Source organism: Corvus cornix, chromosome 2 (assembly GCF_000738735.6).
Source record: "Corvus cornix cornix isolate S_Up_H32 chromosome 2, ASM73873v5, whole genome shotgun sequence".
Taxonomy (NCBI): domain Eukaryota; kingdom Metazoa; phylum Chordata; class Aves; order Passeriformes; family Corvidae; genus Corvus; species Corvus cornix.
Genome location: NC_046333.1, coordinates 68149351 through 68173310, shown reverse-complemented (window position 1 = coordinate 68173310; position 23960 = coordinate 68149351). Strand labels below are relative to the sequence as shown.

General features: G+C 38.2%; 1 protein-coding gene across 2 annotated transcripts in view; it reads left to right on the top strand.

Moving 5' to 3' along the window:
- Positions 1–23960, top strand: part of CDYL (chromodomain Y like) — a 106338-nt gene that overhangs the window by 44926 nt on the left and 37452 nt on the right. For both annotated transcript variants that reach the window (XR_005601494.1, XM_039549628.1), the window contains exon 2: positions 1879–2545. Coding sequence is in view for 1 of the 2 variants with exons in the window: in XM_039549628.1 (XP_039405562.1) it covers positions 1879–2545 (667 nt within the window). In the remaining variant the exon portion in view is untranslated. The remainder of the gene's footprint in view (positions 1–1878; positions 2546–23960) is intronic.

Below are 23960 nucleotides of genomic sequence, written 5' to 3'. Positions count from 1 at the left end.
TTTTAAATTTAACATTTCTGACTTAGTATTTGAAGGCCTTTTTAGTCAGTCTCTACTAAAAAAAATTGAAGGCATGTTTCTCTACAGTGACTTTTTTCGACTCTTGGAGTTGCATTTTCTTTTAAGATGTCTTTAAATAGTTCCATGGAAAAACAAGTTTCATTTTTCTAGCTGCATGTTTTTTTAAGCCCAGTAATACTAGGAAGTTAAATAATCGGAATAAAAATAGTTTTAATGTATTTAAATGTATTTTAGGATTTAAATAAAATTTGGACAGTTTATACTGCATGTCTCTCTGTAGAATGCATTGAACTGACTAACAAGGCAAAGGTGGAGATTGATTGTATTTTGTTTTTATTTTTGTGTTGTTGATTTTGTTGCCTTTTTTTAAGACCTATGCAGACAGAGCTCAGCAACAGGTGACAGAACAGCATAGTACAACACCTGCAGGATATCACATGCAGTTGTAGGGTATGTCCTTATATTGCTGTTGAGATTAAAATAATAGTAATCATTTAACCTTACTGTTGAAAACCAGGGAGTACATTATGATAGCATGCCACGTGTTAAATTGAGATGCACTCTTAAGAGAATCTGTTGTCAGCAGTCATGTGATTTGGTAATGAATCATATACCATATATATACACCATTTATATGTGCACCATACGTACTTGTATTTTCCTCCCATCCTTCTAAGCTGTTCTGTAGACATTCCATTTGGTTGCCACTCCAGTAAATATCACTCTTTCTTCAGAGATTCTTCTAGGTAGGTGTGTTCTTGGCTTCTATGCATGGTCTTTGTTCATGAAGGGCTGGGAGTTAAATTAATAAATAATAGTCCCAAACCCCTGCTTTTTTTTTTTTTTTCCTTTTTAATACCAAAAAGAAGAGAGAGATGAGTAAGGCAGCTGTATCAGTCCCATAACTGAAATGAAGTGGGATGGAGGATTTACCAGAAGAATCAGTCTGGGTAGGAAAAATGAAATAAAAAGGGGAAATCCTAAGACTAGCCTTGCACTTATATCTCTTTTCCTGTGAAAGAATTCCCTTTCCACAGGATTAGCATGATTGGCATAAGTTTTGGTCTGAGGCATGAGCCTCTCTCCCTGCAGCTGCTGCTGTCTGCCCTGTCTGCTTTACCCCAGTGCCTGAATTCCTCCAGCCTATGGGTCCCACATGCAGTTGTAGCATATGCATGCTTAATACTTGTGACATAAATATCATCCCTCTTTGCAGATAAGTGAGGCATGGTAATTTCTTTAAGTATGTATATCAAAGGCTCTGGCAAAAACAAATTCTCAGTTTTCACAAGAAGCCTCTATAAAAAATTGTCTGAATTTGCCCCAGTTCCTAAGCTGTTCCATATTGTCCCTAGTAGCTAAAGGTTAGCTCACTGTAAATAAGAGATTCTCACATATGCCTTATGCTAAGCAAGCAAATTATTCAAACAATATCAAATTGATAAGTTGGTAAGGTAAACACACAGTATTTATACAGCATATTTAAACATGGCCTCTATATTGAGAGAGGGAAATCCTGTCCACATTGAAGTTGGTGCAAGAGCTTCACTGAGGCCGGTGCTGATTGTCAATTTTAGTATGTCATATTCAGATTCTTGTGCATGCAAAATACTTAGTGAAGAAAAATTTTGGTATTCTATAACATGTTTTTGAGATAAAAGTAACAATGTGAAGTTTAAAGAGGGGGATTTCCAGTCAGCAGAGAAAGACTGTAATACTATAGAGTTACAGTACAGAATTACAAAACTACAAGAATACTTTAAAATCTGTCTACACTTAACAGGTTATTTCCATGCAAGTTGCTCTCTTGAGTTGCATATCTGCCCATGTCTAATGCTTATTTTTCCTTTTTAACAGGTAGAGAGAATTGTTGACAAGAGGAAAAACAAGAAAGGAAAAACAGAGTATTTGGTGCGATGGAAAGGATACGACAGCGAAGATGACACTTGGGAGCCAGAACAGCACCTTGTTAATTGTGAGGAATATATACATGAATTTAACAGACGCCACAATGAAAAGCAGAAAGAAAGCACATTGACCAGGACAAACAGGACCTCTCCAAATAATGCCAGAAAACAAATTTCTAGATCTACCAATAGTTCTTTTTCAAAGACATCTTCTAAATCTTTAGTCATGAGTAAAGAACACGAGTCAAAAAATAATCAATTTTTTTCTACCACACAGAAATTCCGGAAAAACAATTCACCATCACTTTCTGGACGTAAAAACATGGACCTTGCAAAATCAGGTATTAAAATCCTAGTGCCCAAAAGTCCAATTAAGAGCCGGACAACAGTTGATGGCTTCCAGAATGAAAGCCCAGATAAAATGGACCATATAGAGCAGGATCAAGATGACTCTGTAGCACCAGAAGTAGCAGCAGAAAAACCTGTGGGAGCTTTATTAGGACCTGGTGCAGAGCGTGCTAGAATGGGGAGCCGACCAAGGATACATCCATTAGTGCCACAATTGCCAGTGCCAGTAACAGCCACAATTGCATCAGCATTAACAATAAATGGAAAAGGTAGGTGTACGACTCGTTGTTCTTGTGTTGATTTTTCATTTGACCTGGGGCTGTTTTTGCTGGTGAGATGCTGACAAATTACCCACACTGTTTCAGCCATGCTGAATCAAGTCTGGAGAACTTCACTTTATTTTACGTAACTATATGACTACAAAGCCATTTTGAATTTTACCAGCTTTTGGTTTCCTCAAAGAGATTCATTGGTATTTGTGTTTTCAGAATCACCATAAGATACATCTGTGTTTGCCTTGACATTGTGTGGTACACATATTTAGTGTACCATTTCTAGATATTACATCATTGCTTTAAGTTTGTTTAAATAGGTCAAATTTGGTATGAATATTAGAAACATTAATTATGGGAATAGATGTATGGTATGAGCAGGGATTCTTCGTAACAGTTTACATATCTATTTTGTTATAAATACTGCTTGGAGAAAAAACCTGTGAGAGTGATGTTGCTTAAAAAACAAAGTTAATAAGCTTTGTTTCTTTGAAAATTTGAGCCAGTTGAGGAGATGCATATGCCTTTTGCTGGATTGAAATTTCTTTTCATTATATTTTATCAATATTTTGTTGTTTATACCTCATTTGATATTGAGCACTTATTTAGGATGTCTGGCTTGCTAATATCTCAGTAGATCACAGTTAATTCAATTTGTACTGTAAAATTAGTGACACCAAAGAAACTTGAACTGCTTTTCTGGGAGGGAACTGTTTGTCCCCCCCATCCAGCTGAGACCCTTGTTTAAGACTTCTTGGTCCTTATTGTTATGCCCCAAACCTTTGTTCTTCCCTGACAGACTAAGGTTGGTCACAAGTGTTCTCGTAAGCATGCTTTTGAGACAAAATTTCCATGTTCAAATTTTCAAGTCAAGACTGCACCCTCAAATAAAATGCAGCAGGTCAAATCTGCAGGTGTACTATTGACAACGGCTTGCTGGAAAAACTGTTTGGAATTTTTCGAGGACTGGGCCTGCCAAAAAACATACTTGGAGACACTGTATAGGGAAAAAAATGCACTAAAGACTTTGGGAGAGTTTGTGTTGGGTACCCTACTTGTTGATTGCATTGAGATTTTCCAAAAGAACAGCTGCAGCCGGAGAGGTTGAGAAGTGGTGGACAAGGGAGGAGTGTGTTCCTGGAACTGCAGTGTCCGGTCATGGACCAACCCATTTTGCTGCAGATGAACTAGGTAACCATGGCAATGCACACACGGATGCCAGGAATATCTCTTGCTTTGCATGGGCTAAAGAAGGAATGTAAATCTAAGAGGATGTAAACAAAGCTGAAGGGGAAGTTGCAAGAGATGCCAGGATGAGAGTTCTCTGAGTAGGTGAGCTAGAGGAGTGTGTTTTCGCATGGGATGGTTTTATGATAATTAACAGGCATTTTGGAGTGTGGTGATGTTCCTAATGAAGTGATTGATAAGTTCTGCCTTTGGTATCCTGGGTTTTTTTACCTCATGGCGGACAGGAAAAATACCTGGGCATGAAGGACTTTTTTGGGTAGATCAGATTAAATTGTTCCCACCAACCTTTCACTCTGGTAATAGTGGTATGGCAAGGGCCCAGTTACATGGCATCAGATGGAAGCGGAAGGGCCTGCAGAGGAAAGGTAGTGACACGGAAGGTGTTAGGTGAGATACATTTCTGTTTCACTGTGGTGTTAAAATTTCCTCAACTGCCACCACCTCCTTCAACCCTTCCTGGGCATTAGTCTGAGCAACTAACAATGAAAGCTATTGACTGGCTCTAGGGATGATGGCAATACAAGAGTTTTCTCACACTTACATGATCACAAGATCCTAAGGTGCAGATCAAAAAAGGAGAGCCGAGGAGATAGTCACAATACGTGGTTGATGAAACATACACAATATGTTCCACCTTCTGTCTGCTGCTGGAGGCATATTCTTGCATTAACTGAGGCTTTCCCTCTCAGCCCTGATACACCGCTGCCAATCCCCAAGCTAAGCTGTGCAATCTGCTGGGAAATGGATGCTAAATATCCATATTTATTAGGGTTTTGTTTTGCTCACCTGCAACAATTTTGGGGGTCACCTTCCAATCATGCAATATTTCTGTGATTATAAAACTTAGGAAAAAAGTTGCAAAAGAAAAATACTTTGCACTTATGTCTGACATCAGTCTCTTTTCCTAGCTTTTCAAGATTTGACATATCTTCCTCATGGAGGCCCAGGCTCCAACTCAGCCATTATGCATGGCCTGAGTGGACATATTTAGGGAGAAGCCAAGAGAGACAGCCCTGTCTTCTAGAGCTTGCCTTGCCTTGGAGCTTCCTGAGCTGACACATTAGTTGTCTCTTCATTAAAGATGCACTCTTCTCCTTGCTGCTTTTATTTTTAACTTCACACTGCAACTCATTAAAAATGTAGTAAATAGGTGCTTCCCTCCCCTGCATGGGGCTGTTGCAGTTCAGGATCCTGTTTTGCTCCTTACTCAGGACATTCCTTCAGTCTTAACTGGAAACCTCATCACATTTTCAGCATGACCTCGGGAATCATATATCATGAGGGGTATTTGTTGCGCAGAAATGCATCTTCATATGCACCAGATCTGACATATTAATAATGCAGATGATAGATCTGGCATTTGGAGCACTCTTTCCAAACTTCCCACCTCCTCCGCATACACCTTCTGTTAATTTTAAGAATTCCTACTACCACTTGGAGGATGCTGTCAGGAAGACAAAAGCATGTTTTGAAAAATAACTTCTTACTTGAGCTGGTTTAGGAATTTTTTATCAAGACATTTTTGTTGGTAAACTGAGTTAGTCAAAACAGAAATCACTAGTTGTAAAGCATAATTTTGAAATATTCTAGAAGAACACATATTACACTTCAAAAAAATTTTAGGCACCTTTTAAAATTAAAACTGAATTACATTTTTTTTAAAAGTAATATTGGAAAAATAATTCAAAATTTTAATATGAAAGCAGTGTTCCTGATTTTGAGATTATTGCTATGACTGTTTTGAATAGTGTGACTCAGGTTGATTTTTAAGTCTTGGCTCAGGGTGGTCAAACTCCTCTGTGTTTAGTCTATTAGTTTTCCCCAGCCTTGTTTTTACCTTTTCATTTAAAGTTTAATTTATAAGAGGAGTGCACATCAAAAATCCCAGAAACTTGTATGCATATGAAAATCCCATGACAGAAATTACTAGGAAATATTAGTGTTATTGTAGCACCTAATCCTGTTTTTTCTGGGACAAACTTCAGTGATGCGGTTCTTGTTCCAAAGATCTTACAGTCTCAAAAAAGGCAATCAGCAAATATCTGTATAAATATGCAGGGTTCTGGGGAATAAAATAACAGTAATGTTTACTCTGGGAGCTGGTGGTCTCCGCACACTGAAATCAAGCTGATATCAAAAAGAATAGCATTATGTTGAATGTTTGTATTTTAACGGTTTGGCCTTGAAAACTGAGTCAATGAAGTAATATATATACAAGGTTAAGAATTAGGGTGATGTATGGATGAAGTGAGAACAGATCACTGAATTGAACATTGCTGTGGTTCTGGTGTTTTGAAATATGTGGTGATCATCAGCTCTTACTAAAAGCTAATAAAAGGAATCCTGAAATGGATGAACAAAACAGAAAGGCAACACCAAAGAAATGAAATGTTGTGGAAAAGCTGTTAGTGGAACCTACAAATAAAGCATATTACTCAAAAGTAGGCAAGACAAAAAGTGGCCTTGTGTCTAACAATAGGTTCTGATACCTTAAGAGTTTCCTTCATCAAAGTGGTATTAAAAAGTAGCTTTGAAATCTTACTGCAGATGGTTTCAGCATAGTACAGTCATAATATCCAGGGAAGTTCTATTTAATAGAGTGTACAACAAGAGAAGCTGTAAAGGGAATCTTGTCTGTCAGTCACACAGGCCTAGAGAGTTGTCTTTCAATTTTAAAAAGGACCACAAGCCAGGGGAATACCATTTCTTGACAAATTCTAGGTTTTTTTATTCTGGGGAACCCTATAGTTGCCACAGTTTTTATTCAGCTAGCAATGTCCAACATGTGGATGTAATTGAGAATAAATGCCACAAGAAAGGAAATTTTGTGCAGAAAGGCATGCAAAACTCAAAGTATAAAATGAGCAAGAAAAGCACATCTAGCTGTGTACGTTGTTACAATTAGAATAAAGCAGGCTGGTGCTGGCATACGAGAAGAGAAGACATACAAGAAATGCAGTGAATTACATCACTTGTTAGTCAGACAAGCACCACCAGTGTGCACAGTGGCATTAGCATCTCCCTCCTTGCACATATTAGTTCAGATAAATAACTTGCAGGAGCAGCAGGCTGACAATACAAAGATGGCTCGCAGTGTATCACCCTGCAAGGAACAAGAGTGTCTGCTGATATTTTAGTTGGATAATGGTGCTGTTTTTATCTCAAAACAATGGTATTGTCAGCAAAAGAAAAGCCAGGCATCAGGGGAAAAAAAAAAACCAAAACAAAACAAGAAAAAAAGATTGAACTTAAGTTCTGTTTGTTACCTGTTCTCTCCTTTACCCAAAGCAGCTTATGGGATTAAAACCCACAGATTTGGAAAACCAAAAATCCACTTGAACACCAAAGGAAAATAGCGTCTGTTTGGTTAAGTGTCTGATAGCTTTAGTCTCAAAAGGAATCAAGCAAGCATGGAAGGGATTATGGAGGCCACTGGAACTGAGGAGAAACATCTGTTCTCAATGCAATACCAAGCCCAGCTGAAAGGAGTTCTGTCCCTCCCTGTTCATTAGGGTGAGGGGGGCTCATACACTTCCCTCCCAAATTCTCCCAGTTCCTTTTTGACCTCTGCCTGTGTGCACCTGGGTGTTGGACTCTGCATGAGGAATGGTCCACTGTCACCAACATAACTGGCCAAGCTCAAGACATCCCATGGGAAGAGCACAGCACCTGACAAAGCTGTGAACCACAGAGTTGTCCAGATGGACCACAATCCACGCATATAAACCCTCTCTGAAAGCAGAATTAAGAGGAGGGTTGAAGAAGTTCAGTGCTGTGAATTTAGAGTGGCCAGTACAACAAAAGGAAAGTTGGGATGATGTGTTAGGTTTTTTTTATTTCTTTTTAGCATCCTGAAAGAACAGAGGCAGCTTTGAGCCCTCCTTTTGTTTGTTGGGGGACTTTTTTGGTTAAGTAGTAAAATGTGATTTACAAAAAAAGCCCTAAGAGAAGAACTTCCTTTTTCAGGGTGTTTGTACGCTGCACTTGGATGGTGGCTTGATCTCTGCTGAGTGATCTGGAAAGCAACCAAATATTTTATTAGTGCAAACAAAAGCCTATGAAATGGGTTAAAGTCCTTTGCAAAGCACTCTTAACTTCTAAAATTACTGGTTAAACTTCTTTTTCAAATGCAGAAGTGTGTAATTTTCTGTCTTTGGTTGTATATCCATTTAGCAAATCACTATAGAGTAAAGCAGTTTTCATTTAATCAAGCTTAAAGATACCCTTGGCTTGTTTTTTTCTCCAGAAGTTGAATTTCATTTCAATTTTATTTCTTAAGAATTCATATTATTATGTCCCTTATGCACTATATTGCAACATTTTACCCTAACACCAATTTATCCTTCTGTCTTACAAAGTCATGTTCAAATTCTTCAACTTCCTTACTCTTAACTAAAAATAATCTGAATTGTTGCCAATTTGTTTATCTGTATTTTCTGGCTTGGTAGAAATGAAAAAGTTTTAAGCAATATGGTAGACTGCATGGTCTGAGTCACGTGGAACATTGATCTGTTCTGGTTTTCTATCTCCCCTCTGCACTATTTCTTCTGCAGTTTATAGTATGCAGTATAGTTACTTTACGTAGAGCTCCAGGGTTGAGAACTCATTGTGAAAATCTTTTATCTTCAGAACCGTATACTAGGTTTATGTCAACAGAGTATACTATTACTACTACCCATCATCAGGATCTAAGTGCAGGGTTTGCTTTGGTTTTAAGGCTGTTTTGCTGATGTACTAGTTTGAAAACAAAGCGGTGGGAGGCACCAAGTCAGAATAACAATTTAATGGGGAAATTAAGGAAAAAATAAAAGAAAACACTGGTTCAAACTGACAGAGTCAAGATACAACCTAACTCCCTGTTAGTCAGGGTGGTGGCTGCAGTCCTCCTGAAGCAGTGATCCTGTAGAAGGGTCTGCTCTTCCTCAGAAGGTCCAGTGGTGGCTATGTAGCTCCTGTGCTCTGGAAATCCAGTGGAAGGGTTGTCTCTGGTGTTCAGAATCTCAGCTATATCTAGGATGGAATGCTTGGTTCCTCCCTCTGGGTGGAGCATCTCACAATGGGATAATGAGTCATGAGGCCAAGTGTTGATTAGGCTCATTAACAGAAAATAGTCCAGAGGGAGTTATCTCTGAGTCATGGTGCAGGACAATGATGGGCCATTAACAGCAAGATAGTCTGGGGGGAGGAGGCAAGGAAACACTGCCCCACCTGATTTCAACAGCTCATGAGGATGGTAGTAGAATACACTGCAACCCAGGATACCTGAGAAATATAAGGCATAAGTGACTGGTTGTTTCCTTTTCTGTCTTCTGCCATTCTCCAGTACTCAGAATGGAGATGTCTCAATTGGATGCTGCATTGGTGTAGACTTTTAATACAGCTGAGCTACTGTAAAATGTAGTTATTTTGAAATGAGTATTCCTTTCCCCAATCCCAGGTATGGGAGACACATTTTTTTAATGTATCTATATATGGTTAATCATATATATATGGCCTAACCAACTGCTCCTTTAAGGGCAAGCTTATTTTTATCAGCCTTCTGGAAGTGACAGTGAGGGAGAGGATGTGTCCCTGGGGAGTGAGACAGACACATACTTTTTTCCTTTCTTAATTCTGTCCCTGGAAAACCTTTAAAGGAAACTCTGGATCAAACTTTTTTTTTTTTTTTTTTTAAAAAGGGTAAGAAATTTCCCAATAAATTCTTCATTTGGACATAAAAACCTCAGCCTAAGTTGCTAGAAAAACTTCTCTGTTATTCTCACTGGAATTTGTATTACACCTGTAGCCCACTGGTAAACATAAAGCTCAATAGTTGTGCAGTTCCTCTGATGTTACATCAGTTTACAGGAGCTGAGGATCTGGAGTCTTAATCTCTCTTGACTGACTGCTCAGATGGGGTCAGTAATGATCTGCCATTACATTCTCCTACAGCACATGTGCCAATGTGAGATAAAAGTGAATTCTGAGGACAGGTTTGTCACACTTGCTGTGCCAAAACTTAGGAAAGATGAAGCACAATGAAGCAGAGCCTCTGTTTACAAGGCACCCTTTCAGCCTACTTTGCATACGTCTGCACAGAGAAAGTGTGTCGAAGATCAGAATGAATGATAGAACAAAAATGTTGAGCTACATACATTTTTTTTTCATCCAACATTGTCAAAATTCTACAACTTCAGAGCAGCTTTTGAAATGTGAAGCACAATCAGAAACACTCACGAGGTGCCTTTTGCAGTTGTGCCTGGTAGAGTAACCACTTTTTTTGTCTCTTGCTGTTTCAATTTTTGAAAAAGTTTAATCTCCCATCTCTGTTAAAGCTGTGAAGGGGATGGTATACATATTTGCTAAGGCAACTGTCATTATGAATATGTGTTCTCTTGAAAAGATTAATCTTAATAGTTTGATGTGAAAATCCATTAAAAAAACTGTACTAAAACAACTGTAATGTGGTTTGTGGAAGATTTTCCTAGATCACATTGTCTACATAAAATAAAGTCAATGAAACATCCACACAGGGAGACTGTTACAGGTGGGATAAAATACCATACAATTAAGACGAAACTCTGAAATAATTTGTTTACACGAGTGCTTGTGAAAGAAAGAAAACAGTTAGATTTAAGAAGATGCAAAACTAAGATTCAAAACCAAGTTTTTTTAAGGCTAACTGTTGGGATAAGAGCTGGATACAGTCTTGAATGTTACAGGTGTTCATAGAAATACCTTTTATTTTTATGTATACATATATATAATATATTGCCCTGGAATAACTCTACTTCCTACCCAGCCAGAGAAATTTCAGTACTCAAAGTGGCCATAACCATGATCCAGAGCTGCTGCTGTGAGTTACTGATAATAATACAATGAAGTATTGTTATTTAAAAGAAAACAAATACAGAAGCCGTATGTTTGTAATGCTGTATGTATTTTTTTCCAAACAAAAATATCTAAATTATCTGCTCTACATACCGTTTATGTTGTAAACTTATTTAAGAACACACAATGAAATGCATTAGGCCACAAATTATCAAACAGTTAATTCTTCTTTAGTAACTGTTTTCTTAATTTTACAATCTTAGAATGCATTAAAAAGCTTTTGTTTAGTAAGTATTTGTCATTTAAAATGCTTTAAAGTTTATTATGTTTTAGATGCTTTTAAGAAACAAAGGCAAATCATAAACATTGGCACTTTGAACTATAATATTTTAAATTTAAATGCATCTGAAAACTAGGAAGTCCTAAAATTTAATGTGGAAGAAGAGCAGGAAAGACAGCATTGTACTATTGTAGTAAGAGGTCTTTAAACATCTCATTGAAACATAGATAAAGAAATACAGACTGTCATCTATTTTCTTTGAAAATATTCCTTAAAAGAGGAAACTAAAGAAAGTAAGAAGTTGTGCTTCAAAAGACTGCTCTGAAACTGACTGGAAAGATGGAAAACAGAGTAGGCTTAGTGGTTCATTGTAGCTATGTCACAAGGTTGACAGTGGGATCTGTGCTTATTTATATTTAGTGATCTCTTTTTTAAAAAAGTATAGCAGTGAGCAGCAAAGGTACAAAACTTGCAGAGAAACACTTTATTACTTAAGCTACAAGAACACAGAAATTTCAGAGGGACATACCTAAAGCAGGATGCTAAGTGGAGTGACGAACAGCTTGAAGATAACTTGAACATTTTTCTTGCTAGCTCCTGAACAGAATTTTTAGTCTGAGATGCAGATAGGAATGCCTGAACACTGCTAAGGGCAACTCCAAGTAGACTTGGCCTAATATTGGACTAAAGAAGCTCTGAAAGTTTCTCTGTTTGTCACACACATTTGTTACTACCCTTCAGTCACGCCTGGTGTGTAATGGATCTGTAGATAACATGCTGGCTGGCACAGTGTCTTCTCTACCTTAGCACCACTGTCCTTTGGATTTCAGCTTAGATTCCTGTGTTGTTTGAAAGACGGGCTAGAATGGGAGGGAATGGAGTAACTGGCTGATGAGAGGTGTGCCAGTGTACTTCCAGTGCATATACAGTTGGGGAATCTAGGCCAAGCCCTTGATGAAAGCTGGTACCACAGGAACAAAGAGGATATTAAATACTTTGTTAAAAAGTAATGTATCTAAAGGGAAAACAGTAATTATTTTTGAGAAGAAACAAATTATAGACAAGGTGAAATACTGACTGATGCAGCTGGAAATTTCTATTTGGGAATTGAATGAATAAGACAAGGAGACATCTAGAGAAATCAAAGGGTGTCAAATTCAAAGAGAAATGTTTAGGTATAGCTTTAGTTATAGCTTCCATTTAGTCCTGAGAACTCTTTGCTAAAACATGTTTGAGTCCCAAAGAGGGAGGTAATGGCCATTTTAAAAAAAAATAGGCATTTATAAGGATAATGGGACTATATAGTACCTATAGGAATGGTATCGTTTTACAAAGAATGTGAGTTCTCTTTCCTCAGAAGTAAGGAAATGTTTTGTGACATATCTGAAAATTGTAATTCAGTCATTTTTATATGTTTTTCTACAGCATTAGCCAGTATTAGTTATGGATTAATTCTCTTAACTATTGTTTGCAGAATTACCTTTTTACTGTGCAGATGTTCAGAGATTCTAATCATTGCCCTGTTAGGACATCAGAATAGGCACTGGAAAGGCAGTGAGAAGGTAATGCTCTGATCTGGTTCCTGCTGAGGTCCTTATGTGAAGCACCCTTCCTTTACAAAATTTGTGTATAGAAATGTATAAAACAATCCTTTTAGAAAAAAGATGCTTCAGAGTTCAGAGGCTTTAAGTACAGAGCACTGATTGTCATTCATCCTTGTTTGGTTTGGTATAGTCACCTCAAAACCCCATCCAGTGTAAACAGAATTACTGCCTTGTGTTCTCCCCATATCCATTGGTTTTCTGGATGGATTTCAAATTCACTGGGCACTTTTGAGAAACACAGGAATGAGCTGAAAGCAACAGTAAATGCAAAGCTAATACTTATTTTACCAGACATAATACTTTATTGACAGAGCTAATTTAAAAATAATTTTCGGAAAACAGAAAGAATATCCTGCCGAGGCTTCTCTCAGAGTTGGTGAGTGTGTGAAGATGTATTTGTGGCAGTGCGCCCTTTCACCAAGAAATTCAAAGATAGTGGGTTTTTTTCTTATATTAGTACAAGTAGGCAAACTCAGTATGGTCATAATGGGTGTTTCAAACAACTTACTATGTGGTTTGTGATTTTCTGTTTCAATTTCTGAATAGACCAGATGACAGATTATTCTGCGTTCTTTAGAGAATCATCTATTTTTACCTTCAGTGCATGGGTAGGCAATTAGCTTGAAAACCTGTTTTAAATATTTAAAAGTTTATACAAAACACAAATTACATCTTTGATTGCTATTATTGAAAGCTAGTGGGGCATTTTGTTTTCTTGTTTCTTTGCACATTGATAGTGCTTTTTGTTCCATTGGCTTTATTGGGTCCTGTATAGTCAGTCAGGTTTGAGAGGTGTTTTTACAAATGAGCTTTCTGAGACAGACAATGGAGCAGTGGAAAAAACCTTTGTAAATAGGTGAGAGGGAGGGAAAAAAAGGGAATTTAGGGAAGTTTTCCATTTAAAAAACGGTAAAAAGTAAACAAATTAGAAGTCTTACCATTAGTAAGATATATGCATTGTATAATAACTCTGTAGTAAGAGAATGGGTTGTCTCAAATGATCATACAGTACCAGATAGTAATGATGGGAAGTGGAGGGCTTGCCTGCACCATTGGTCAGGAGCTAGGACTTCTTCTGAAAGAAGTACGCTGAAATTAGGATTTTCTGAACTTGATTTATTTTCTGCTCTTAAGAATCAGAGGAAATGTTTATTTCAAGGATTTTCTTTCTCTTTCTGGAATGCTAGATTCAACAACCGTTAAATGCTCTAAAGAAAAAGAGAGTGTATTATGTTTAATCAGCTTTGAAAGCAATGAGTAAAATTATTCAGGTGTGAGTTCCTTTAAGACACATAAAAAACAAATGCTATGCTTTTTTTAATTCTTCAGATTGGTGGCTTTAGGTACCTGTTACGTTTATTGACCCATGGAGAAGTGCTGATGCTTTGCATTCATATTTCTTTTTGCATTTCCAAATACACCTGTAACTAGCTAACATTAAAGATCGAGCACTAACTTTTCTGATAAAGTAAACAAGCCAAAACAATCTGTATTACCCACTGATCCTTATTTTTCAGCTTGCTGTGAAGCATTGAGGAAGAAAATGGACTTACAATATGTTAAAATATTTTGCTCTGAAGTCCTTTTTTTTTTCCTCTAGTACTAAGTTTTACTCCGGCACAGTGGTCGTCTTCAAGGAATCGTTGTGCCTCTTTTATATCTTGTCATAGTTAAGGGTTCCCTGCTAATGTTTTTTTGGCATAGTCCAGTTTGAAATGTCATTTTATAGTTTAATAAGGTATATTAGTAGGGTACCGATTGGTGCATGACATTTTACGGAGTAGTCTGTTCTCTATTAAATATTTTAGGCATGCCAGTAATACACAATTTAAAAAAACAGTAATAAACTCTAGAGTATTTTCAGTTAAAGTGTAATATAAAGAAATTGTCACCACACTATTGTGTATGATAATTTATAAATTACAGCCCTAATAGGCTACTGTAGTACAAATAGGACAAATACATATGTTCAGGTTAAAAAGGGTGGGAATAATAATAAAATAACAGTTATTTCAGGATAAACCTGTATAAAAGTCAGTGGGTCTGTAGTTGACCTGATATTAACTTCTCTATACTTTTCCTTTTGTAATTCTATCTAATATTTTAGTACTTAGCCAGTGTCAGCATTAGCTGTACTATGATCTTCTAATAACTTAGTCAAATTCAGTGATCACATTTTCAAATGTTTCAGTCTTTTATGTGTTGGGGGTTTTTTAATACGCTTAAATCCTATCCTATCTTTCTCCTATAACTACTACATATACTCTTTGGATAGGCCTCATACTCTTTGAAGACTCAAAAGAAGAATCCAGTATTCTGAGGCAATTTTAGATTCTCCTGCGCAGAAGTGAGTTGGGCAGCACTGTGTCAGGATTAGGCAAGGCCCTTGGGGAGGCTGTTGAAACCTTTGGATGAAAACTGAGATACTCCAGCATCCCTGGCAATCCTCAGCAGTTCAGGAGGATTTCTGTTGGTTTCAGGGTAATATGAACTGTTATGTGATCGTTGTTTGCTTTTACAGACCTTTTTTATAGGTCAGTAATTTCCTTGGTATGTGTCCAGTTTTCACAGATACTCTTGTAATTCTGCACTAATTGTACTGTAACTTCTTTTAGGAGTAAAATGTTTTTGTAGAGGTTGAAGTTAGGTAGGCAAATTGGTTTAGTATTATTTAAGTTTCTTTTAATTTAGATTTTTCAGAAATTACTGTGAAATCCTAGAACTGATCTGCCCAGTGTTTGTACCTCAGATCAGTCTCGTTTACATGTTAGATACTATGAAATTACTGTTTTGAACAAATCAACAAATTAAATGCAGTACTGCTTTGTAGTATCTCTGCTACTGGTAGCCTTGGCTGCACTGGTTACAATATTGTGTTTTGGGAACCCGCTGAACACACTGAAGATTACTATTAAGACAAATGTTCTAAATTTTAGAAGAGGAAACTTCAGCTTGCTGAGAGCCTGGTTGGGAGGGATTCTGTGGGAAGCTTCCATGGAGGATAAAGGAGACAGCAAGCGCTGGGAGTTTTTCAAGAACACTCTCCTGGAAGCACAAAAACCATTTATGCCCTTTAAAGGTGAGGGAAGTAGGGAGAGACCTCCTTGGTTTAACTGCGAGCTTTTGAATCTGCTCAAAGCAAGGAGAAGTGCACCATAGATGGAAAAGCAGATGGCACCCAGTGAAAACTACAAGAACATTTCCAGGGTGTGCAGAGATGCAGTTTGACAAGCAAAAGCTTAGCTCAAATTGAAATTGGCCAGAGATGTCAAAAACTACAAGAAAGGGTTCTTTAGGTCCGAAATAAACAAGCGGAAAGAGAAGGAAAATACTGGCCCACTGTTAAAACAGGAGAAGTTAACAGTCATCAGCAGTGCTGGAAAGGCAGAGAAGTTCTCAATGCTTTCTTTACCATCTCAACCACCATCTTTACCAGCCCTGCTGGGCCCCTGACCTGGGAACAAAAATCCAGGTGGATGCAAACAGAGACCTTCCATCAGTGAAGGAAGAGTTGGTGTGTGACCTGTCACAGGAATTTGACCCACACACACACACGGGCCCTGTCACTGTTCACCAGAGGTGTTAGGAGGCTGCTGACATCACTGCAAGGCCACTCTCCATAATTTTAGAGATGTCGAGAAGTTGTGGAGATCAGGGATGTCCCAGAAAGCTGGAAGAAGACTGATGTCACCCCCATCTACAAGAAAGGCTTACAGGAGAATCCAGGAAATTATAGGCCCGTCAGTCTTACTTCAGTCCCTGGAAAAGTGATGGAATGAGTCCTGCTGGGAGCCATCACAGTTCAGATGAAGCATGTTATTTGGAAGAGCCAGCTTGGATTCACCGAGGGCAAATTGTGCTTGGCAAACCTAACCACCTTCTACAACAAAGTAACCTGCTCAGTTGATGTAGGGGGTGAGTGGTGATATTGTCTACCTGGATCTCTCCAGGGCTTCCAAAATGGTCTCCTACAGCCTCCTTCTGCAGAAACTAATGTGTGACAGTCTGGCCTGGTGTCCTGTGTGAGGGAAACAATCCAGGAGTGTATCACAGATTGGGATCTACCCAGCTGGGGAGCAGCTCTGTGGAAAGGGACCTGGGGTTGGTCCTGGTGGACAAACAGCTCAATCTGAGTGAGCCGTGTGCTGCTCCTGCAGCAAAGAAAGCCAACAGGATGCTGGGCTGCATCAGCAAGGGCATCACCAGCAGAGATGCAGAAAGCATTGTCCCTCTCTAATTGGCACTTCTCAGGCTGCACCTTGAACACTGTGTTCAGTTTTGGTCCCTGCTATGCAAAAAAAGCTATGGACAGGCTGGGGAGGGTCCAGAGGAGGGCCACAAAAATATTCAAAGGCCTGGGCAGCCTGCCATGTGAGGAAAGGGTGAGAGACAAATGGATTTGTTCAGCCTTGAGAAAAGAAGGCTCAGAGAAGACCTTATCACCATGTCCCAGTATTTATAGGGTGGCTACAAAGAAGATGGAGGCTCCATTTTAACAAGGAGTCATATGGAAAAGATATGGGGTAATGGGTGGATACAAGTTGTTCCTGGGGAGATGGGTCACAAGAGGAAAATATTTCATAACGGAACAATCAGCCACTGGAATAAGCTCCTGAGGGAAGTGATGCATTCCCCAGCATTGGACACTTTCAAGAATCAGCTGGACAGGGTGCTAGGTCATCTTGTCTAGACCATGCTTTTGCAAGAAAGGGTGGACCAGAAGATCCTTGAGGTCCCTTCCAATCTGGTATTCTGTGAATCTGTGATACTGTTTCAGGGATGAAGTTTCTAATACTTAGGCATTTAGTTGATTTGTTTAAAATTACTTTGTATATTTAAAAATGTGGTCTAGGAAGTTGAAGATTTATGAATATGGAATTGAAATTTTGTTGACAGAATATCTACATTCATGGAAAAAAAAAAAATCTTATATCTAGTTAGAGTAAAGCCCCTAAGAGGAAGGGATGAAAATGGAATTGTACTCTAGTCTTCCCTTCATGGAGGATGTAATGCCCTCCTTCACTTCTGAATTTTTATAACCACAGTAAATAGTAATATCCCTAGTTAGTACAGGGATCCCAACTAGTTTTTATTCTCATCAGGGATCAGATAAAACACTAAAGCCAAAAAGTGACTACCTTGAGTTCAGTATTTCTCGGTTATAGTAGATGAGGGGGGAAATGCCTTTTGTTATTGTTTGGTTTGTCTTTTTCAGTTACAGTACTGGAAAGAACAGCAGCATCATTCCAGTTCCCTGAAGGAATTATTTTCTCATTCATTACATTCTTATATGTAAGTTGCATAATTTGCTGTAACCGTTCATTTCTCCAGCTATATCTTTTTTCACACTCACAAACAGTAATCAGGTTAATCTCTGAAAACACAGGAAATCTCTGGCCCAGCAAGTGGATTTTACTGCTAATTTAAAGTCGGGTGGCCCAGACCCCCAAGTCTTCATTTTCTATCTTAGTATCTTGTGAGATGCACAATCAGAATTTGTTTGGTTTTTTGGAGGTTTTTTAGGAAAAAGTTAAGAAGTGCAGACAGGTTTGAATAGCCAGCTGGTTTGCAAGGTTTTCACTAGTGTTGAGCTGCTAGTTGGTTGTATTGTCATGGGTTTAGTTGTGGGAGAGCCAGGCTATGGAGGGAAATTGAAGCTTGGTAGCTCCTTCCTATGGAGCTGTTAGAGCTCTGTCATCATCTCAGCTGTTGTCTCTTTCTCAAAAGGGGACAGAGAACACAAAATCAGACTGGCTGGCAATGCTTGGAAATGTCTTCAGTATGAAAAACTATGGAAGAAAAACTGTACAAATACGAAAAATTGAATTTTCAATGTTCCTTTCCAACCTCCAATGATATTTAGGTACCTGCTAAGTCTCTTCAGCATTCTGGATATAGCAGTGGGGGAAAGTAATGATGCAGGTTAATCTTCACAAGGGCACTTGAGTTGGGCAAAATCATCCAAATAATAATGGCCCAAACTCTTAAAAATAAGAATTACACACAGTTAAATAAAACCCAGCTTTTATTCTCTTACCCGTGTTCAGGCACAACAAAGTAAAGTGCGAGTAAGTAATTGGTAAGAAATGGAATGTTCACACTGAAACTAGTTTAGATTTACCTACTCAGTTTACCCTTATAAATATAAGAAGAGAAAGAGGGTGACAAAATTTCTTCATAATACAACTACGATTTTATAAATTTTATCAATCTTGATAATGAGAATTTGGGTACAAGTTACCTTGTGATGCAGTAAGTTTGAGAAAAGATACAACTTTTTTTTTTTCTTATCATCTTTAACTCCATGTAGTAGTTCATCCCAATGATCAGATCACAGGCTGAGCTGGTCCTGGAGGATCCATTCTTGGAGTCTTCAGCCCCTTCCCAAAGAGATGGGACCAAGTGCGGTCCAAATCCTCAAGTTCTTCCCTTCCCCTGCCTAGCCAATAGAGGAAATGAAAGGCACAGGGGAGAGGAGTGGGAGGGACCTCCTTTCACAGAGAGTGGAAGCTGGTGATCTCAGGTAGGGGTGCAGGGGAGGCAGTAAAAAGAAGCTGGAGACACTCTCAGGAAGGGAAATGCACCTCAGAAGTTTATTGTGATTTCAGTGTCTGCTGAATTTGAACCACCTTGGTAAAGTGCATAACCTACAAATTCCTTGAGTTGGTATTAGTATTCTTTCTGTGTGCTGTTATTTAAAAATAAAACCAGTAAACTTTTAAATTATTAGAAAATATTAGGATTGTGCACATTCTTCATGCAGAAAATTCCAGAATTACTTTAGTTTGTGGGAGTCCCTTATATTTTAATTATGTGTTGTATGAGGCTGTAATGAGAGGATGACTCACTTTGCGTGTACTGCATTGTACTGTTGTGTGGCAAATGAACCTCATTACATTAATACATTTGGATATATACAACTTCCCTATTAAAAGGAAACCATGTAGTATCAATCAAAGGTGGCACACAGTGGTCTCAGAGTTGAGGTGTGGAGTAGGAAGGGTCAGGAGAGAGGGGAGTATTTGATAGTACTTGACTTCCTTCTAAATTGTGTTTTGTCTGCATGAAGTGATAACATTTTCTCTAACATGATGTCCTTCTACAAGTCTTTGTGGCGGTTGCTTAGGCTTTGCAATGAATGGAGATTAGAGGTCATGATTCAGCAGGAATTACATCAAAACTTCGTATGAAAGCTATCAGCAATGTCCCACAGAATCCTACAATACAGTGATTGCATGGCAGTATTACTAACACTTTCTGACAAGATTTCTTGCCTTTTGTTCGCTTTTGTATAAATACAAAATATTGTGTTAGGCACTTCTGAATAACCATAGGTCATGGGGCTTGTCTATCAAATGTGCTCATCAGCACAGAGGCTGCAATTTGTGATTTTTTTTTTTCCACAGTTGGAATGCTTTTTTTATATAACATTTTAAGTCAAAAGACACTGAGGTCATCTAGTCTGCACCCCAGTGCCTTCCAAGTCATTACATTTCATCACTTACTGCAATATCGTGAGTTAGCTTCAGTTAGCCTAGAGAATTATCAGACTCCGGAGGCTAAATTTTTGTTTGTCATTTAATGATGAATAGCAGGGAGTTGATTAGAAAAAATATGCTCAGATGAAAATACTTGTTTTGTGTGTCATGTTCTGCATAACATCTTGAGAGGATGCCATCTGCTTCTGAATAAATAAATAAACTGGATTCCTATTAAAAGAGCTTGCTTGCAGAAAAGCAGCTTATGTTTCAGTCATGTACACATAGCCTAGCTCTGGTAATGTGCCCTCCAAACACTTCCTTCTGGCAACCTCTGCTCTTCCCACCAAGACCTGTGCAGATTGTTATGCCTCCCTGAATGCCTGAGTGTGCTGACAGTGAAAAACTGTGTAGGCTGGTTATTAAAATTTCAGCTGAGGTCATCCTGATAAAGGGCTTGCTTTTGCCATTTGTAATTTCTTCCTTTAGCCTCCATCTCAGCTGAGGAAGAGAATAGTGGTGGGCTTACATGATTCTTTGGTAGATCTCTGCACTCCGGACTGGACTTTCTCTTGCATCTGAAAGCTCGGTTGGCATAAGGAGCTTGATGAATGCAAGAGATGTATGAGGATTTTTTAAATTGCTGTTTCCCCCTTTAACAAGAAAAGGGTTGGGATTGTTTTGCTTTGTTGTGATCTTTTTGTGGGTTTTGTTTTTGTTGCAATTGTCTGTAGACTAGCATATCACCAGAGAGACTTTTTAATTTTAAATGTGTCAGGCTGAGCTGTAGTCTGGAAAGATACCTGCAGGGACATCCAGCACGAATAGATTTTAAGATAGAAGGTCTCACAAATGCACTGCATTTTTTTTTTTTCTGGTATTGTCTAGGCTGTGAAGTTCTGCAAAAGTAAGGAAATTTTTAAGTGTCTTCTTCAGTTTCATTCAGTCTGTTGTATCCAGCCTCTTTGAAATTTTCATTCTGTACTGCGTTCTTGAAGGGAAGGAGAAATACAGCCACAAATTTCTATTAGGCAACCTAGCCCAAGCCAGCTATACTTTCCCCCCTAGTAAGTACTGTGGTTAAACATTAAGTAGAATTGCTTCCCTGCACTAGCTTGCTCAATGTCGTTTTTCCTTCTATCTGTCCCGCTTATCTCTCCATGGTTTTGGCTGCTTGTTCCTGTCCATATCCTTTAATTTGTGACAGCCTATTTAAAGGGACTGAGCATGGGCTGAAACCAGCAGGCAACTGGGGAAAGCAGGATCTTGAAACTGGCACTGGTGCTTAATGAAGTATGCCCTAGGTGTATTTTGAACAGGTTTATTTTTTCTTTTTTTCCTCCTAAAAATAGCTGGTAAAGTGGTGAGGAGAGTTACCAAAGCTGATTTCTTCACTGAGCAAAAGCCCTTATTACAATGAGTAGAGGTACAGCGATAACTCTGAAGCCCCCTAATTAACAATCTCTGAGTTGCCCATAACCCTGATGCAATAGACCAATCTGATACTCCCTCATAGATGCAATCAGTGTCACTAAGCAGCCTCTTCCAATACTGGCAATGTGTAATATATGAACTTAGAAACCTCTGAACTCTTACAGCAGTGGAAGGATTGCTTTATATCTCAACTAAGCTAATGCAGAGCCTTTTTAAGGACGATACCCTTTAGCCATTTCCATTCTTTGCATTGGCAGCTGTGTTCCTGTGGATGATAAGAATGAAGGTACCTGACTCAAACCTTTGCCTCAGATGAGAAGTTCGTAATTCAGACCCTGCAAAATGTGGCCTGGGCTATTAGTCTGTATGACTTTTTGGAACTAATGAAGGAAGTTGCCTTTTGACTTCATTTAAAATAATGTGTTAGCAGGTCATAGAGAGATAGAGGCTAACAAATTTCAAAATGCAGCATTTAACAGGTAAACATGTCTCTATTCTTTACTCACCTCTCTGATAAGAATAATTACCAAGATCTAGCAGTTAGTCCAATGAACAAGATATATTGGGTTGTATTTGGTTATTTAAAAAAAATTATGGGATTCAATCTTGTGGCTAAAGTTCTGGAGTTTTTTTGTTTTGCTTTTCATAATACATTTTGATATCCTTGTGAAGGTTGCTCAGGGCTTGTTTAAAATATTTGCAAGGATGGAAATCCCATGCCATTTGTAAACACTTGTTCCAGTGCTTGACTTACCTCATGAATTCTTTTTTAAACGTAATGTCAGCATTTCACTGGTTACAACTTTCCATGGCCCCACATAACTTAATGTGCACCTCCAGGAGTAATCGGGTTGTGCTTCTGCAGGGCCGTACATTAGGTAATTAAATACAGCATGATCAGCTCTCGTTAAGTGCTTTTTTCTAATGTGTCATGCCATCCTACATAAACTGCGGGAACCAAAATCTGAATAGTTTTAACTTGTTAACTTTCAGCATGGGAAGTCTGATTTCACAGGGAAAAGTTCTGAGAATCTCCCGTCTACCTCAGCAAATAGTCAAATTGAGCTTGTAAACAGTATTCAGACCTTGTAAAGTATTAGCCATGCTTGAATCATTTGACTATTTGGACATGTAGCCTTCCAGTCTTTGTTACAAATTTCGAGAATTTGAGGGATCTGTTAGGACTTTTCAATTAGATGTTGTTACCAGGTGGGAATTCTGCGGTGTATGTTCTAGAGTAGGTTTAAATCTCTTAGGGAGTTAATGCCCATATTGGCTCTGTCTTTAGTGGTGCTGGTTTCTACCAGTAGCTTCAAACTAGCAAGATGGTATCTGTTTATAGTAAGCCTGTTACTCCAACACGTTTTCTCCAGTTAGAAATTCCAAACATCTTAAGTTTAAGAGCTGTGTAAAACAACATGTCACTGAAGCAATAAATATTGGCCTTCGTTCAAAATACAGCAGCATTGAAACTGAAACTATACGTGTGGAAAGCAGAATTTATTTTTAAAACTCAGGGATTTTGTTAGGGCTACAGCTTGGACAAAAGGAGGTGCTGATCATCTTAGTCCGTTCTTGTACTAAGAATTGAGTATTTGTTTTTCCTGACAGAGGTTGCATGATCTGTTCCTAAAATACATCTGTAATGGGAATTAAACCATCTCTAACTCTCTTTTCATACTATTTTTATTAGAAAAGTCCACTTCTTTTCTTTCCCCAGTATATTCTAATAGGTATAGGTCCAGCCAATGCTGTTCAGTAGTGGTTCTTCCAACAAGCAGTATCTGACTTGCAAATGCTGTAGAACAGCTGTCAAATCTCCATACTTACTTCTTCTGGACTAAAAAGACCTATTCTGTTAATCTTTCCTCTTATGTATTCCTTTTAAATCTCTTAACTTTGTTGATCAGCCATGAACAGTCCAACGTATCTCTTTTTAGGTACATTTCTCAAAACTGGATTGCTTCAGCAGATAATTAGTAGAATGTATCATCATTTGCAAGTTTCCTTATCAATGTGCCTCTGAATTGGGTGTTGCCTTCTTTTGTATATTAACATTTTTAGTGGGTATAGACTTCATGATTGGTTACATAACCTGATAAACTTTCCTGTGTTCTGCTCCATAGTCTGTTATTCCATATTTTTAATGCATGTTTTATTTTTCTTCCATACAAATAAAAATTCTCTTTTCAAGCTGTCTTCCAAATTCAGCGATAAAATTTAGAAATCTGATACTCTACTTCTAAACATTTGCAGTCCTTCCAATTTGATGTAATCTGTTCATTTCATGAGTGTAGTTTCTCTTCTATTATCCAAGTCTTGATTAAAAAGTACTGGCTAGAATTGGGCCCAAGGCAGACCTTTGACTTGAAAAGTAATTTTAGTTTGATAGTGTGTGAATTTCTTCATGTATTTTTCAATTATTCCTATACCTTCCTTCTCTCATCTTCCATTGGTTGTTACCCTTAGAGAATAATTCCTTGTTTTGCCGCCAGTCTCGAAAACATCTGTTCTCTTTTCTTTCCTTTTTACCCCTCATCATTAGGTTTTTTACTTGA